This window comes from Eptatretus burgeri, chromosome 16, assembly GCF_056783735.1.
Source record: "Eptatretus burgeri isolate ZD-2024b chromosome 16, Ebu_testis_v1, whole genome shotgun sequence".
Taxonomy (NCBI): Eukaryota; Metazoa; Chordata; class Myxini; order Myxiniformes; family Myxinidae; genus Eptatretus; species Eptatretus burgeri.
In genome coordinates this window covers 4,842,371-4,857,176 of record NC_140976.1, presented here as the reverse complement: position 1 = coordinate 4,857,176, position 14,806 = coordinate 4,842,371, and the positions used below count along the sequence as shown (strand labels likewise).

The 14,806-nt window shown below is 42.7% G+C and overlaps 1 protein-coding gene across 1 annotated transcript in view; it reads right to left on the bottom strand.

Annotated features, from left to right (window-relative positions):
• LOC147010364 (uncharacterized) overlaps positions 1–14,582 on the bottom strand; it is a 47,307-nt gene extending 32,725 nt beyond the window's left edge. The window contains exons 1-2 of the mRNA XM_085858869.1: positions 14,376–14,582; positions 6,883–7,124 (exon numbers count right to left, since the gene is read on the bottom strand). Of these exons, the coding sequence (XP_085714995.1) occupies positions 6,883–7,124; positions 14,376–14,498 (365 nt within the window). The 5' untranslated portion in view covers positions 14,499–14,582. The remainder of the gene's footprint in view (positions 1–6,882; positions 7,125–14,375) is intronic.
• Positions 14,583–14,806: the final 224 nt, after the last annotated feature.

Below are 14,806 nucleotides of genomic sequence, written 5' to 3'. Positions count from 1 at the left end.
ATGTTAAGTGAGCAGACACTGACCCACATGTTGTTACATGACCCATGTCTCTCGAGGTCATGTCTATCTTTGTTCTCCACAACATCCTGGATTCGTTCAGACACTCTACAGACTCCTCCACCCCTTGAGTTCTAATTCAGGTAATCCCATCCATTGTACATTTACCCATCATGGCGAACGGTGTTTCTCGCATTTACCCATCGACCAAAGGACCAAACTTTTGTTGGGGAAATCAAACATGTCCATTTTTGCCATGATGAACACAACATATTACACATGACATACACAACATATAATACATGATATGTTGTGACATACACAACATATTGTTGCAGACCCAGGGTCGGGAGCGAAGACCACTTGCGGTGAACTACCTTGGGTTCCCAAAAGACTCACTGGAATCGCAGGCCGTCACACACGAACAAGTTTGTGACGCGGTGAGTCGCAAATCGACCACAAATGCCAATAACTAGACCACGTGACTTGGGTCCTCCATCTAATCCCGTTTACCCAAAGGTCATGTTATCTAATTACCGGGGGACACACCTTTGGTACACACTTACTTAAACAAAATCACCTGACCAGATCAGATGCAGCCCAGCGGAACTGCCAAGCATGTAACAGCTAGGATATAGATCGTTGGGGAATAGTGTCCTGGCTAAAGGCCCTGTCAAACCTTGACGATTTAGCCAGCATATGCCGACGTATGAAAAATTTGTCTAAAACGCTGGCACACGTCGAATACGTTATGGGTAAGTTTTGTATGTGTTAAGAGCATGCTGGCAAACGTCATAGTACGCTGGCATACGTCGTAGTACGCCGAGCTGTTAGACAAATTTTCCGTGCTTGAAATTTTTCAACGTATGCCAGCGTATGACTCACATGTTCCGCATATCGCTGGGCATAAGTTGAAGGCACGTTACGCGATCGTTGACACACGTCAACACACGTTACTTGTAAGTTACTCATAAGTCGAAACACGTCGAGGTAATGGTTAGCGTCAGTGTTCCAGACTCCCTGGTTTATTTATTTATTTTTTTTCTTCGGTATGACGGTGATGTTGACACTTCGATTTCTTGTGCGGTTATAATATAATATAATTCATAGGCTGCCGCTCAACGATTTAAATCATAACCGCACTAGAAATCGAAGTGTCAACATCACCGTCATAATGAAGAAAACAAACAAAAAAAAAAAACCAGGGAGTCTGGAACACTGACGCTAACCATTACCTCGACGTGTTTCGACTTATGAGTAACTTACAAGTAACGTGTGTCGACGTGTGTGAACGATCGTGTAACGTGCCTCCAACTTTAGGCCAGCGTATGCGGAACGTGTGTCATATGCTGGCATACGTCGAAAAATTTTCAACATGCTGAAAATTTGTCGACGTACTCGGCATACTACGACGTATGCCAGCGTGCTTCAGCATGCTCTTAACGTAAACAAAACTTACCCAGAACGTATTCGACGTGTGCAAGTATATTGGGCAAGTTTTTCATACGTCGGCATACGCTGGCTAAAACGCCAAGGTGTGACAGCGGCTTGACACTTCGATGTCTAGTGCGGTTATGATTTGAATCGTCGAGCCGCAGCCTTTTAATAGCCTACACCACGTGATCGTCGGCGATACGCTGCCGCGCTATGCATAAGTTAGACTATCGTTGGGCATAGGTTGTGAACGCCGACAACCCGCTCAGAATTCGTTGATATAAGTTATCTATATGTTATCGAAACGTTCTGTGTACGTTACTAATACGTTATGCATACATCCAACTCGTTATGAATACGTACAAAACTGGAAAAAAACCTCAATAGTTCAGCGTACGCCAGCGTTTTACATACATTTTGATACCTTGCCATATGCTGGCTAAAACGTCAAGGTGTGACAGGGCCCTAAACGAGGGCATGGGCCATGCTGGACCAAAGAAAGAAAACAGGAAATTGAGCTGGGAACATTTCTATACAGTCCATTTATTTACAACCAAGCAAGGAAAGGTATGTGGCGCATCGAATGGGGATTTATTTTATGTACAGCAGGGGATAGCAAGGAATTTGTGGTATGCGGCAAAAGTCACCAACTTACAAAAGAGGACACAGAGCAGGATTATTGCAACTATCTTCCACAATCTTACTCAATTTAAGACAGGCGCCATCACACACACACACACACACACACACACACACACACACACACACACACACACACACACACACACACACACACACACACTGAGGAAAGTTAGCCAAGACAGAGAGAGAAAGGTGAGGATAAGTGCCCTCTAAATACCTGGCGCGGTCGGCTGACCAACACGGCCCAGGACGCTTAGGGGAAGGTAGGTGGAAAGATACTGGTGTCAACGGTGTGAGAGTGGGAGGTGTGATGTATGCGACATGAGGGGTGCGGAGTCGTGCCAGAGGAAAATGTGATTGCGAATCAGTAACGCATTCTTCTTTATGCATCCACAATAGACAGGATAGAGGGGTGTCTACAGAGAGAGGAGAATAGATGTGTAAGAAGGAAGATCCCTAACCTAACTGTGTATAGATCTGTATATGTAAGTGTGTACCTCTGTGGGATGCTCCGCCTGAGCGTTCCCACCTTGTGATACGGCACATTATTTCCTCCTTATTTATTTGCCGGGATTCGTGGAAACGTGCACTTCACACTGGTCCGCCGTCTGTGGCCTGTCTGGGGTTGCGGGGGTGGTGGCACGTCGACAGTATGCCAGGGAGTCTACTGTATGCTCTCAAAGGATGGCAGTCACACATGGATAATGTACTCGAAGAAGAAGCTCTCTATCAACGGCTCTGCGCTAGCCCCTTTTATAAGCCCCAGGCGAAGGATAAGGTGAGGACTGGAAAGCGACATCCTGTGGCCCAAATCCCGTTCCTCGAGTGGGACCGGAAACCAGCTCAGATGCCCACCAGCTTCTATACGGCTCGGAGCTCCTGAATTAACATGGAGAGCACGCACCTCGAGCTGGCACCCCGGCTCCGAACGTGCACCGAGTGTAGTTCATTTGTAGGATGGTAGCGGACTTGCTCCACCATCCACGGCTCCTTCACGAGCCACAATGCGTATTCGGGACTCGAACCAAATCCCTGGATCATTCTTCCCACGATCCCTCCTCACTGTCTTGCCATGGTCTGATGACTGGATGAAGGCTGCAATACTTCTGGACGCTCACCCTGGACGTTCCCGGTGAGATGCAGTGGGGCTATAGGGCATCTGTAGCATGGTCAAGCATCCCGTGGCACCAAGAATAATGGCCGACACCATATGATGCTCGAGGTAGAGTGGCGAATTGTAGCGATGCAGTGGCACGAGGGATGTGGGAGTAGTTTTTCCTGTGTGCAGGAGGCATTTGTGGTCAAAGTGGTGAGATTTGGTGTGAGCGAGATGAGAAGTAAGGTGAGGTGATGTTTGGGAATTCATTCAAAATTTGAATGGAAAATGGTGCGGAAATTCCCGGGGAAGGTTGTGTTGTGTGCAACGGGAAAGATCCGAGCCAAGGGAGGCATCGTGGTAAGCCGATTAAACAATTCGTCCGTTGAATGGTGTGTGTGCTTGCATGCTTGTTGTGTACTATGGCTATAGGGAGAGGGTTAGAGGAGAGAACAGAGTACGGATCAAAAATGTATTTATTACACCTAATTATGAGTCCCACGCAACGCAATTTGTCCCGTTCACCCACTAGACAGGAGCGGAGGACTAACTACATGAATACTAATGAAATAACTGCCTGTGGATCACTGTATGCTGGGTGGCATTGCCTTAGAGGCATGCGGTTTTGCAGAACCACAACAATATGATACATTGCTTCTTTCGTGTGTGGCACAGGACTGCAAGGTAGCATCATTGGCTGAAGGCACAGCTGTGTTGTTGATGCAATGTCCTCCGTATGTTAAGGCAGGATTTTTGAATTTATTCGGGGTGCCAGCAATAACTTGAAACGTGGGATATGAAATATCCATCAACAAATGCTGGCACATGAGACGTCCAGCTTACCATCTATCTGAGGGATGGCAGAATCATTGATGAATCATCCTGCCTGCGAAACACCAGGATGACTGTTTATAGCTGGGTTGGAATTCAAATCCAGGCAAGACAGCTTCGAGGTGAGTGTCTCGACTGCCCTGCCATCTACATGGTATATGACATGTGACATACACAACATGTGGTAGAATAACCATTATCATGCATTCAATGGCCATCCTTGTACCACGTGAAACAAATTGGGGAAAAGTTAAATTATGCATATCCACCCCGAAAACAAAGATTGTGTCATGACAAATTCTTGTTAAATACCTGGATTTATTGAACAACTCGCAAATACAACCCCTCACTTAGCTGATGGGGACAATAAAAGGTGGGGGTGGGAGACGAAAGAGGGATGGAGAGAGAGAGGAGGCAGTTGTAGGGTGAGAGGGGGAGGGAAGGTAGAGAGGATAAAGAAGGGAAGGCTTGGGGGAACGTGGGGAGAGCGACATCTCACCAAACATTGCCATTCACTGCGGGAGGGAGGGCAAGGACAGACAGAAACAGGGACAGACAGAGAGAGAGGGAGAGAGACAGGGACAGACAGAGAGAGAGGGAGAGAGAGAGGGAGAGAGACAGGGACAGACAGAGAGAAACAGTGAGAGAGACAGAGACAGAGACAAGGACAGACAGAGAGAGGGAGAGAGAGAGGGAGAGAGACAGGGACAGACAGAGAGAAACAGTGAGAGAGACAGAGACAGAGACAAGGACAGACAGAGAGAGGGAGAGAGAGAGGGAGAGAGACAGGGACAGACAGAGAGAAACAGTGAGAGAGACAGAGACAGAGACAGGGACAGAGAGAGAGACAGAGAGAGACAGCCCGAGAGAGAGAGACAGGGACAGGGACAGGGAGAGAGAGAGCAACAGAGGTGTGGGAGGAGAGTGCTGCATTTTATTAGGAGGGGGAGGGGTGAGGAGGGGACAGAGTGAGAGGGAAGGGTGGGGGAGGGAGGAGGAAAAAAAACGACAGGTGAGGGGTGGAGGTAAGGTTTGCAAAGAGAATGATATGTGACGCTTAATGACTGAACACGAAAAAAAAACCCAAAAACATGTCAGAACACCTGTACACACAATGACACAACAGAGTTTGTAAGGTAATCCGCTGACACATCTGCAAAAACTTTGATATTTCAATTACAGAAAATTTGTGGGAACATGATCCAAAAGCAATCATTAAACACACTGAAGTTCTGCTCACATACGATCTAATGATCCCATAAAGTGTGAACATCGAAAACAAAGCATTGCGACCACATATAATAGTTAGGTACAAAAAAGAAGAGAAGAAGGCATTGCTAATTGAGGTGTTAATACCTGTGATTTTGGATGAACGATGCAGAAATCAATAAAATTGCCAAATACCAAGACTTTAAGCATGAAGTGAAAAGATCCTGGAAGCTGAACAATGCCAAAGTTGTTCCAGTGATGCTGAAGAACCTCGTGGGAATGATGCCGAAGAACCTCAGAGAGATATTAAGAACCATCCCTGGGAATATTACTACAAACAATCTGCAGTTGGAAGCTGTCCTGGGCTCAGTAACGATCCTGAAGAGAGCCCTCGGCATGAAACGTTGAGAACAGAAAACATCACAGCTTGATCCATGGATCGTGACCCCTTAACGAAATGAAGGTTAGTGAAGAGAATGATATGTGATGCTTAATGACTGAACACGAAAAAAAAAATGATATGTCACGCTTGGAGACAAAAAAATGATACTTTGAGCCCACCCTTGGAGGACTCCATTCCACATTCAGAAACCCCATATGTAGATACCAATCAACGGCACACACACACACACACACACACACACACACACACACACACACACACACACACACACCCACACACCCGCGCACACACACACAAACACACACACACAAACACACACACACACACAAACACACACACACAAACACACAAACACACACACAAACACACAAACACACATACACACACGCACATTGCCTTTTTTGTATACCTTGTCGAGGCTCGTATGAGAGCTAACACACAACGCACAGCAAGGGGGGCATGAGACAAGAGGGGCGGAAGTGGGAAGGATGAAAGAGTGTATAACAGACACATGAGGAGATCTGTGGAAGGGAGAAGGATGAGGCGGGGTACACGGGGTATACAAGATGGACACTACAGGGACTTTCAGGAAGGAAAGCAGGGAATTTGAAGGAGGTGGGTTTGGGATGGATTAACGGGGGTAGAAAAGATCGAGGATTTGGATGGGGGGGTGACAAAAGGTGGTGGTGAACAGCTGTTTTGAAGGCCTGGAGGGAAGTATGGGATTGAACAGAGTGAGGGATTTTATTCCAAAGACAGGAAAAAAAGAGGGATGAAAGAGTGAAGGTGAGAAGTGATTTGTGATTTTGGTAGTTTTACCAGTAGGGGGTTGTTGATGGACCTTGAGCACCTTGCGGAAATATGGGGGGACATATCGCAGACACTGCAGGGGGGACGAGACCAGAGAGGAGAAGGTAGAAGACAGAAAGACCACCAACCTTCCAGCAGTGAGAGAGTGAGAGACCTAAAGACTCAGCCTCATCACAGGAGATGCCAATGATCCGAAATGCCTTGGTTTCTACAGCGTGAAGCTGAGAAAGGTGAGAGGCAGGAGCACCAGCCCAGAGGAGTGAGCAGTACTTCATCAGGCTGCGGATGAAAGCTTCGTATGTCGTCAGGAGCTCAGGTGGGCTGAGGATAGATAACTGTATAGACAGTTTCATTTGTGTAGATAACAAAACGATCCCTTCATTAAATATCAATTAAACAATACAAAATGTCATTGAAGAGAAATGTTAGAGATAGATAATGGTTTAAAAAAAAAACTCACTCAACAATACTGGTTCCGACTGTTGTAACGTTCATTTCAAAGGTGCCAGTTCCAACCATCCAGTTGCTCAGCTTGTCGTAACCGATACATCGGTATTTCAGGGACTCTTGTGAATTGCAACCTTGCACACATCTCCATTCGCCGCCAACTGCAATCATTGTTTGAGACTTCACATCCTGTTCATCACAATCTCCACCTTCACCAGAGTTTCTACGCCATCCGACCATGTAGTCAAAATGCACCTGCAGGAGAACACAAAGAACACTCAATATGACGTCATTGCAAAGGAAGGAAAGTGAACCTGACTAACCCGAGATTTGTTCCAGAGTAAACGCTTAATGGGGAAATCTTTCGGTTTTCTTTACTTAATAGGGGACACTGAAAGAGGATTCATTCTGATTCTCTACGCTGTTCCATGACAAGATAATTAGACGAGGGTCCCAAAGGAACTCCATTGTTTCTGTTTGATTATTTTTAGGGGACCCATTCCGGCTGGTACCATATTGATTTTCTTGTGTTTATGCTTCTTTTATATTTTTCAATATTCTTCTATATTATTTTCTATATTCTTCGATATTACTCGCAGGGACCCTTGGAAATTCCACCGAGTGCAAAATGTGATTTCAAGGCCTCAACTCCTCCTGCACCCCTCTCACAAACCCTCTCTCGCACGCGCACACGCACACACACACACACACACGCACGCACGCACGCACACAAGTTACAGGCTCAAAAACGTTTTTTGCATCATTTTGAAACACTCGGTAATGTGCCGCACAGAGTGTTGAATTGGAATTGTGTTGAACTGATCCAAGCAAGGGAATGAATAATCCTGGACATCACATTTTTTTGTAAAGCTATCAATAAAATACCCCCGAAACAATGTATTTCTTGAAATGTCTCTTGCAGTGATTCTTTGAGCCGTTTGTCACATTCTTATGTAACTTAAGCCAGAAGAAACTCATTCCTCAAGTAACACGATTCAAAATACTCCAAATTTGGTAAGGGTATGAATAATTTTGGGCTTAACTGTGTATATATATATTTAAATTTAAAATTAAAGAATGACCTCAGACAAAGCCCTTTTATGACATGGGTTTAACCCCTGCCTGGGAGAATGCCCTCCCCACTTCAAGCCTTCAAAACCCCTCCCCACCTCCCCCCTCCCCCCCATCCAGTATGGTCACCTGCCCATCTCACAATCCCACGAGATATGTGGAAAAGAGATGTGACAATAAATGACACAAAACCGATGATCTTCTTCCTGCGAGCTTACGAGTCTGTGGAGAAATTTGTGAGATGCCTGTACACTGGTGCTGAGCACTGTGGTTTCCATGACAACAATGAGGAAATCGGGGATCAACTCGTGTTGGGACTTGCTGACAAGAAACTCACCCTGGAATTACAACTGAGGGCAGATCTCCGTCTAGAAATGGCATTTCAGGTGGCAAGAGAAAGAGAACTCATTATATAGATCAGACGGGTCTCAAAGAGGACCACTCAACCGATGTGGAAGAGGTGAACAGACAAACGGGAAAAAAAACACACAAAACGTTTCAGCCTCGTTCCAGGACCAAGTGAACTCGCTGTGGAGGTTTTGCGCATCAGAGCAGTCAGACTTGTCCAGCTGCCAAGGCAAAGTGCAAAATGTGCATGAAAATGAGGCACTGTAGAAGGTGTTGTGGTGTGAGGGCAGTTGAGGTCTTGACTGGTCTTGATGAGGAAGATACCACGTTTCAGGGAGTGTCGAAGTGTCGATGCTGAGCCAATGATTGTATTTGGTGTGAGTCTGATGCTGAGTCGGAGGTTGAAGACAACTATGCCAACCTTGTCCCAGAATCTTCTCCCTAACGCAGACAAGATCGACCCTGATATCGTGAAGAGCAACTATGACAAGACCAAGGAAAAAATAGACGCTTACTACTACAATCGGAGACATTCTCCCTGAGAACTTCTCCCTAAACTTCAGGTCGGTGACAAAGTTACAGTCAGAACTGGTCATCAGTCGACCTGGAAACAGCTTGGTACCATCTATTCTGCCCCTACACCCAAAAAGAACAGATGGCACCTCAAAACTGATACTACCATACTTTCTTCACCTTCTGCATCACCACATTCAGAAGACGTTCCTGAAGAGCCCGTCAATGAAACTCCAATTGATATTGGAAGCGAAATCTCTGGGAAATCTGTCGAGTATAAATAAACTCACTCTGGAAGAAAAGTCAAACCAGTTGAAAGACTTGATCTTCACTTAAAGGAAGAAAGAGGCTCTTGGGCCAGAATAATGCCAATCGTTTGTAGTTTGATACATGAGAAATAGCCATTTATTCATCGATTTAGCCAGGAATTGTTCTGCATATGACTAATTCGGTTTTGGGTTTTTGAAGCTTTTCAGGCTTATTTGTTGGGGGAGATGTTGTGGAAGTACAGTTCATACATATGTTAATGAGGGGCTGATGACGTGTTGGTTTTTGGCGGATGTATAATAAAATAGTTCCATCATGGTTGCTCACTGAGCTCATGGCTGTGGTGTGAATCATTCCCGGTGTTCGGCTACTGTTACAATTGCCTCACAATTGAACCAACATTCCTCAAAATTGAATTAATTTGCTTCTTACTTTAAATACTATTAATAACATTTTACAATGTTTTAATTTGCCTTATTTCACTGAAACTCGCATGTTCTTCTTCATCCACCCCATATTTGGTGGTGCATAAGTTAACAGACCTCTGAAGGTACGATTTTACAATGAAGAGAACACATACAGGGAGTGCATAGCAATTGTAAATACTAGTGCGGGCCCGTACGTGCAAAAAAAAAAGAAAAAAAAGAAGAAGAATTGTGACGTCAATCGTGACGTCATAGCACCATGTACTGTCATTGGTTTGGTAAATAAATGGCCATAACTTGGGAACCGCTTGTCCGATTAATATCAAACCATGAAAAGGCACATCCACAGGGCCCCAGCAATATACCTGGCAAGTTTCAATTAGATCGGACCAGTGGTTGTCAAGAAACAGCGGTCACAGAAACAAACAGAGAAACAGCGGTTAATTTTGGTGAGGATCCGAGTCCGGATCCAGATCTCAGAATTTTAAAGTGATTCTTAATCATTGAGAGATGTGGCCAAAAACTATGCATTGCATGATATCTCAAAAAGTTATATGCAAGTTATGACAAAACGAGGTGGATGATTTGGTTAGATGACAAGAACAAGCCGATTCGATTTTTGTTAAGTTACCAATTCAGATCCGACCTATCAGTTGGATACAATATATAAACTGTTCAGCCTGGCGGAGGTATGCGGTCCACCGAGTACCGTCCCGTTTCACCAAGTGTCACTCTATGAGTGATTCTTCATTTGTAACTTGCAAAATCTAAGATTTTTGAAGTATATTGGTCCGTCGATTTTGTTATTCTATCCGTTTGTCTGTCTGTCTGTTTATTGCCTACAGGTCACAATTCTAAACCGATCGTCATGAAACTTTACCACGTCATGAAAGTTGGAGAGGTCATCTCAACTGAGAAGCCCATTGATTTTGAGGTCAAATTTCAAATTTCAAAAATCGTCATTTTTCATCTGAGTGACTTGAAAATTAAATTTATATATTGCGTTACTGGATGGGAAACTATTTGAAGTCAAAAGGTCAAAGGTCAACTGAAAGTCAAACTTCTAAAATCATCAATTTACATCGAATTGACTCGAAAATTAAACAACTCTTGCATAGTACATTACTCAGTTGGGAAACCAACTATATTTGAGATCAAAACGTCAAAGGTCAACTCAAGGTCAAACTTCTAAAATCAATTTTCAACTGAAAAATCGTCAATTTACATCCTATTAACTTGAAAGTTGAAAAAGATTTCCATAGTCCATTACTGAATTGGGAAAGCAATTATTTTTGAGGTCAAAAGGTCAAACTTCTAAAATCATCAATTTCAATCTGAAAAATAATCAATTTTCACCTGATTGACCTGAGCTTTGATTGAAATTGTGAATTTAAATCTGAATGAAATGGCCAATTTGATATATCCATGGAAACCTTTGGAGAGGGGGTGGATTTTGCAAGTAGCGTGCTCTGCATGACATCTTTTTCTTGTTTGTTTGTTTGTTTGTTTGTCCGCACAGAACGTGTGCTTTTCTCTGCAACCCCATATTGGATTGACACAATTTTCACCATAGGAGTGACTATTTATGTAAATTTTAAAATTATTATTATGTCATGAGGTCATGTGGTGTTGTCATGTGGTGTGGCAGCCATGTTGGACAAAATGAAAAACTTTGGACCTCTGTATCTCCGAAGTACATGTCAAGTACTCCCCATGGGGAACAAGTTTTGTGGAGGATGATTTCATTGGTTGGCCTTCATTATGACGTCATTATTAAGTACGTCAAATGCTTTATCCAATCAGGATGAAAATTATTGAGGGAGATCCAGGGATAAAGTGGTTGAGATAATTAATTCAATGACGACATCAGTCATGTGTTTTTGCAGCCATATTGGATTGAAAATAAAAGCTTTTAAACCCTCTTTCTCCAGAACGACTGACTATATCAATGCAAAACTGTATTCCCATGATCAATTAGCCTTGGCAAATATAGGGTGTAAAATTAAACCTCATCAGTCACATGGTCTGGCAGCCATATTGGAGTAACCTAAAACCCTGAAAAAACATCTTCTCTCGAACCGGACAACCGATTGACATGAACCTAAATGTAAATCATCTACTATGCGTGGTGATTAAAGGGTGATTACTAAAACACCATCGGTCACATGTTGTGGCAGCCATATTGGATTGAAGGAAAGTATTAAAAATTATTTCTCTGAAATCACTTAGGTTATCAATGTGAAACTTTACAAATATCGTCCAATACCATCACAGCATATCGTATTACAACGATGATGTCAAAAGTCACGTGGTTTGGCAGCCATATTGTATAAAAAACGAATCTTATCCGATGAACATGAAAGTTCACAAAAGTGATCCTCTATGCAAGAAGAGGCTCAGTGTAAATTTATGATGTCATAGGTCAAATGGTCGGGCAGCCATATTAATTTGAAAAAATAGATCCCTTAAAAACCTTATTCTCTGAAACCGCTTAACTCTTTGATATGAAATGCATCACAATACAGTAAATGCACACAGGGTAATGGATAATATTTGTGAAGTATCACATGGATACGTTAAGCAGTTTTAGAGAATTTTTTTTTAATATGTTAAGCTGGGCATGGGGAATATTGGATGAAAATTTCAACATCATCGGTCACATGGTCTCACAGCGCAGGTCGCATGGTCTTGTAGATGAAAAAAAAAACAAAAAAAACCTTATTCAATCAATGTGAAACTTTAAAGATGTGATTGACAACCCATTCTGAATTAAATTTAATAAAGATTATGTCATGGGTCAAGTGTCCGATCAAAGCAAGGTTGTATGAAAGCCGGACGACTTGGTACCCGACCATAACTGCTCGCAGTTATAAAGAATGCACATTTGTTTTTGTGCAAACTGAACATTCTCTGATTCTTCATTCCACTTTCTCCAACACCTTGGTGAAAATCTCGACAAGCAACGTCACGACCTCATTGTGCAAACCTGGTAACTGTGTGTGTAGATAAAGGATGTGCGTCAATGAATGGAGTTCACCTGAAATGAATAATGGATTGTCTGTTCTGATCAGTGTCCATTGGTATGTTCACTTTCAATAAGGTTTACATCCATCATTTATAATCCTGACTAAACTCTGCAAATCCCAATTTTTGAGATCAAGGAAACATGAAAATCCTTTTTCTGTTTGATTGTGTATAGTAGCAGAGAACCCGGTTCCACCAGGCTGTTGTAAGGGAATTGGGTTCCGATAGAGTATGGAATATTTAAGGAGTTTGACAGGAATGTGTTTTGACGGAATAATGGCAGGGAAGAGTGGAACTACTACGGCAAGTAAAAGGAAACTTTGAGTCCTCAACTGCTTTCTTTTTCAAGTCCTCATCCCTCCGTCCCACTCTCTCAACTCCACGTATCCACCCCCTCCCCCAATTATGGATCTTGAAGGTGGAGAGACTGGGGTGGGGTCAACGAGGGTCGAATATACCGTTGTTTTGGATTGAAGATGCTCTAAGATGGTGGTGAACAGCTGTTTTAAAGACCTATGCCACTAACAGGTTAAACAATTTACATTTTGATCTGAATCCAGACCTTAGCCAAAATTTAATCGGAGTGTTCTTTTCACCTAACCAACTCATCCACTAAGTTTTGTCAAAACTCGTCCACAACTTTTTGAGATATCATGCTATATGTCGGTTTTGGCCCCATTTCTCAATGGTGAAGAATCAGTTAAGAAATTCTAGTATCCAGATGCAGACCAGGATCTTCACTAAAAGCTTATAGATTCGTCCTTGTTACACACCCAAACTCTCCATGAAGTTTTGTCCGAATTTGTCCACTACTTAAGATATCCTGCTCATAGACACACAAACAAACTAAAACAGAACTCGGGAGAGAACATACCTCCACCAGGCTGAACAGTCTACATTTTGAATCCCATTGATAGGTCGGTTCTGAATCCGGACCTTAACCAAAATCTAATCCACTTGTTCTTGTCACCTAACCAACTGATCCACCTTGTTTTGTCATAACTTGTTCATAATTTTTGAGACATCACGCTATATATCGTTTTTGTCCAATTCTCTCAATGGTGAAGAATCACTTTAAAATATTTCTAATATCCAGATCTGGATTCAGATAATCACAAAAATCGAATTGATTAATCCGCATCACACAACAACCCGTCCAAGTTTCGTCCAAATCTGTCCCCAACTTTTTGAGATATCCTGCTCACAGACAGACAAGTGGAAATAGAACCTCCTACAACCTTCGTTGGTGGAGGTAATTAACAATATCTGATAAACAAACTTCAATTTGCATTGTGGGAAAAATAAATTTAATTAATTTGATTGCATGAGGTTGTGGATGTAAAACATTCAAAGTTATTTATTATGTAATCATTCCCTTTCGCACATTTATAACCAATGAGATGTTCACAGATCCAGGAGGACCCAAATAATGTTTAAAATCCGAATAATAATAATAAAAATTATAATAACAAGAGTATTTAACAAAGAAAAGTCTCATCGGGATATTTTCCAAGATGACCCCGAGCACACGAGTCACTGATTGCAACCTCCTGATTAATGAAGATTTAAAACACATTTTATAATTTACAAGTTCTTTAAATGTGATGTTAATAACCCGACTTCATTGTTATGCAAAGCTACATGTGTGATGTTTTATTTTGCATGACGTCATGTCGGCTCTGGGTGAATACATCGAAAGTTGACTTTTAGAACAAAGAAGTTTCAAATCTCTTGAAATGTTATTCCGAATGTGACTCCAACCATGAAACATTTGAGAGATGAAGTGATTCGCTCAATAGTTTGCAAGAAAGTAAACCGGAACTTTAACTCAGTAACCAAACTCAGAAAAATCTCAAACCTTGTTTCCACCAATGTGTTCCCAGCTGATGGTCCCACCACGAAAATGGCTTCCAAGGACCAGATGACCAGAGCACAGCAGTGCAATGACAAGGAGAACGAGGCTTCTCCCTGATCTCTCCATAACTCCAATTGCTACTTCAGTTTGCGAGAACAAAACGAGAGACGAAGTAGTGGTGTCTGGACAAGCCAGCTGTGGTTATTAGAGTTTGGTCTCTTTTATACAAGACAGGTCACACCTTTACTACCCTGACATCAAACACCCCCATCTCTCTTTCTCCTCCCCCCGGCCTTCGAATTGGAATCTAATCATCATGGTGTCATTTTGAAATATGCACATTTAATGCAAAAAAGAAAGCAGAGAAATCCCAACAAAGAACTCATTGTAATCTGGAATACCCATGTCGTTAAAAAAAAAAAAACTTCATCAAA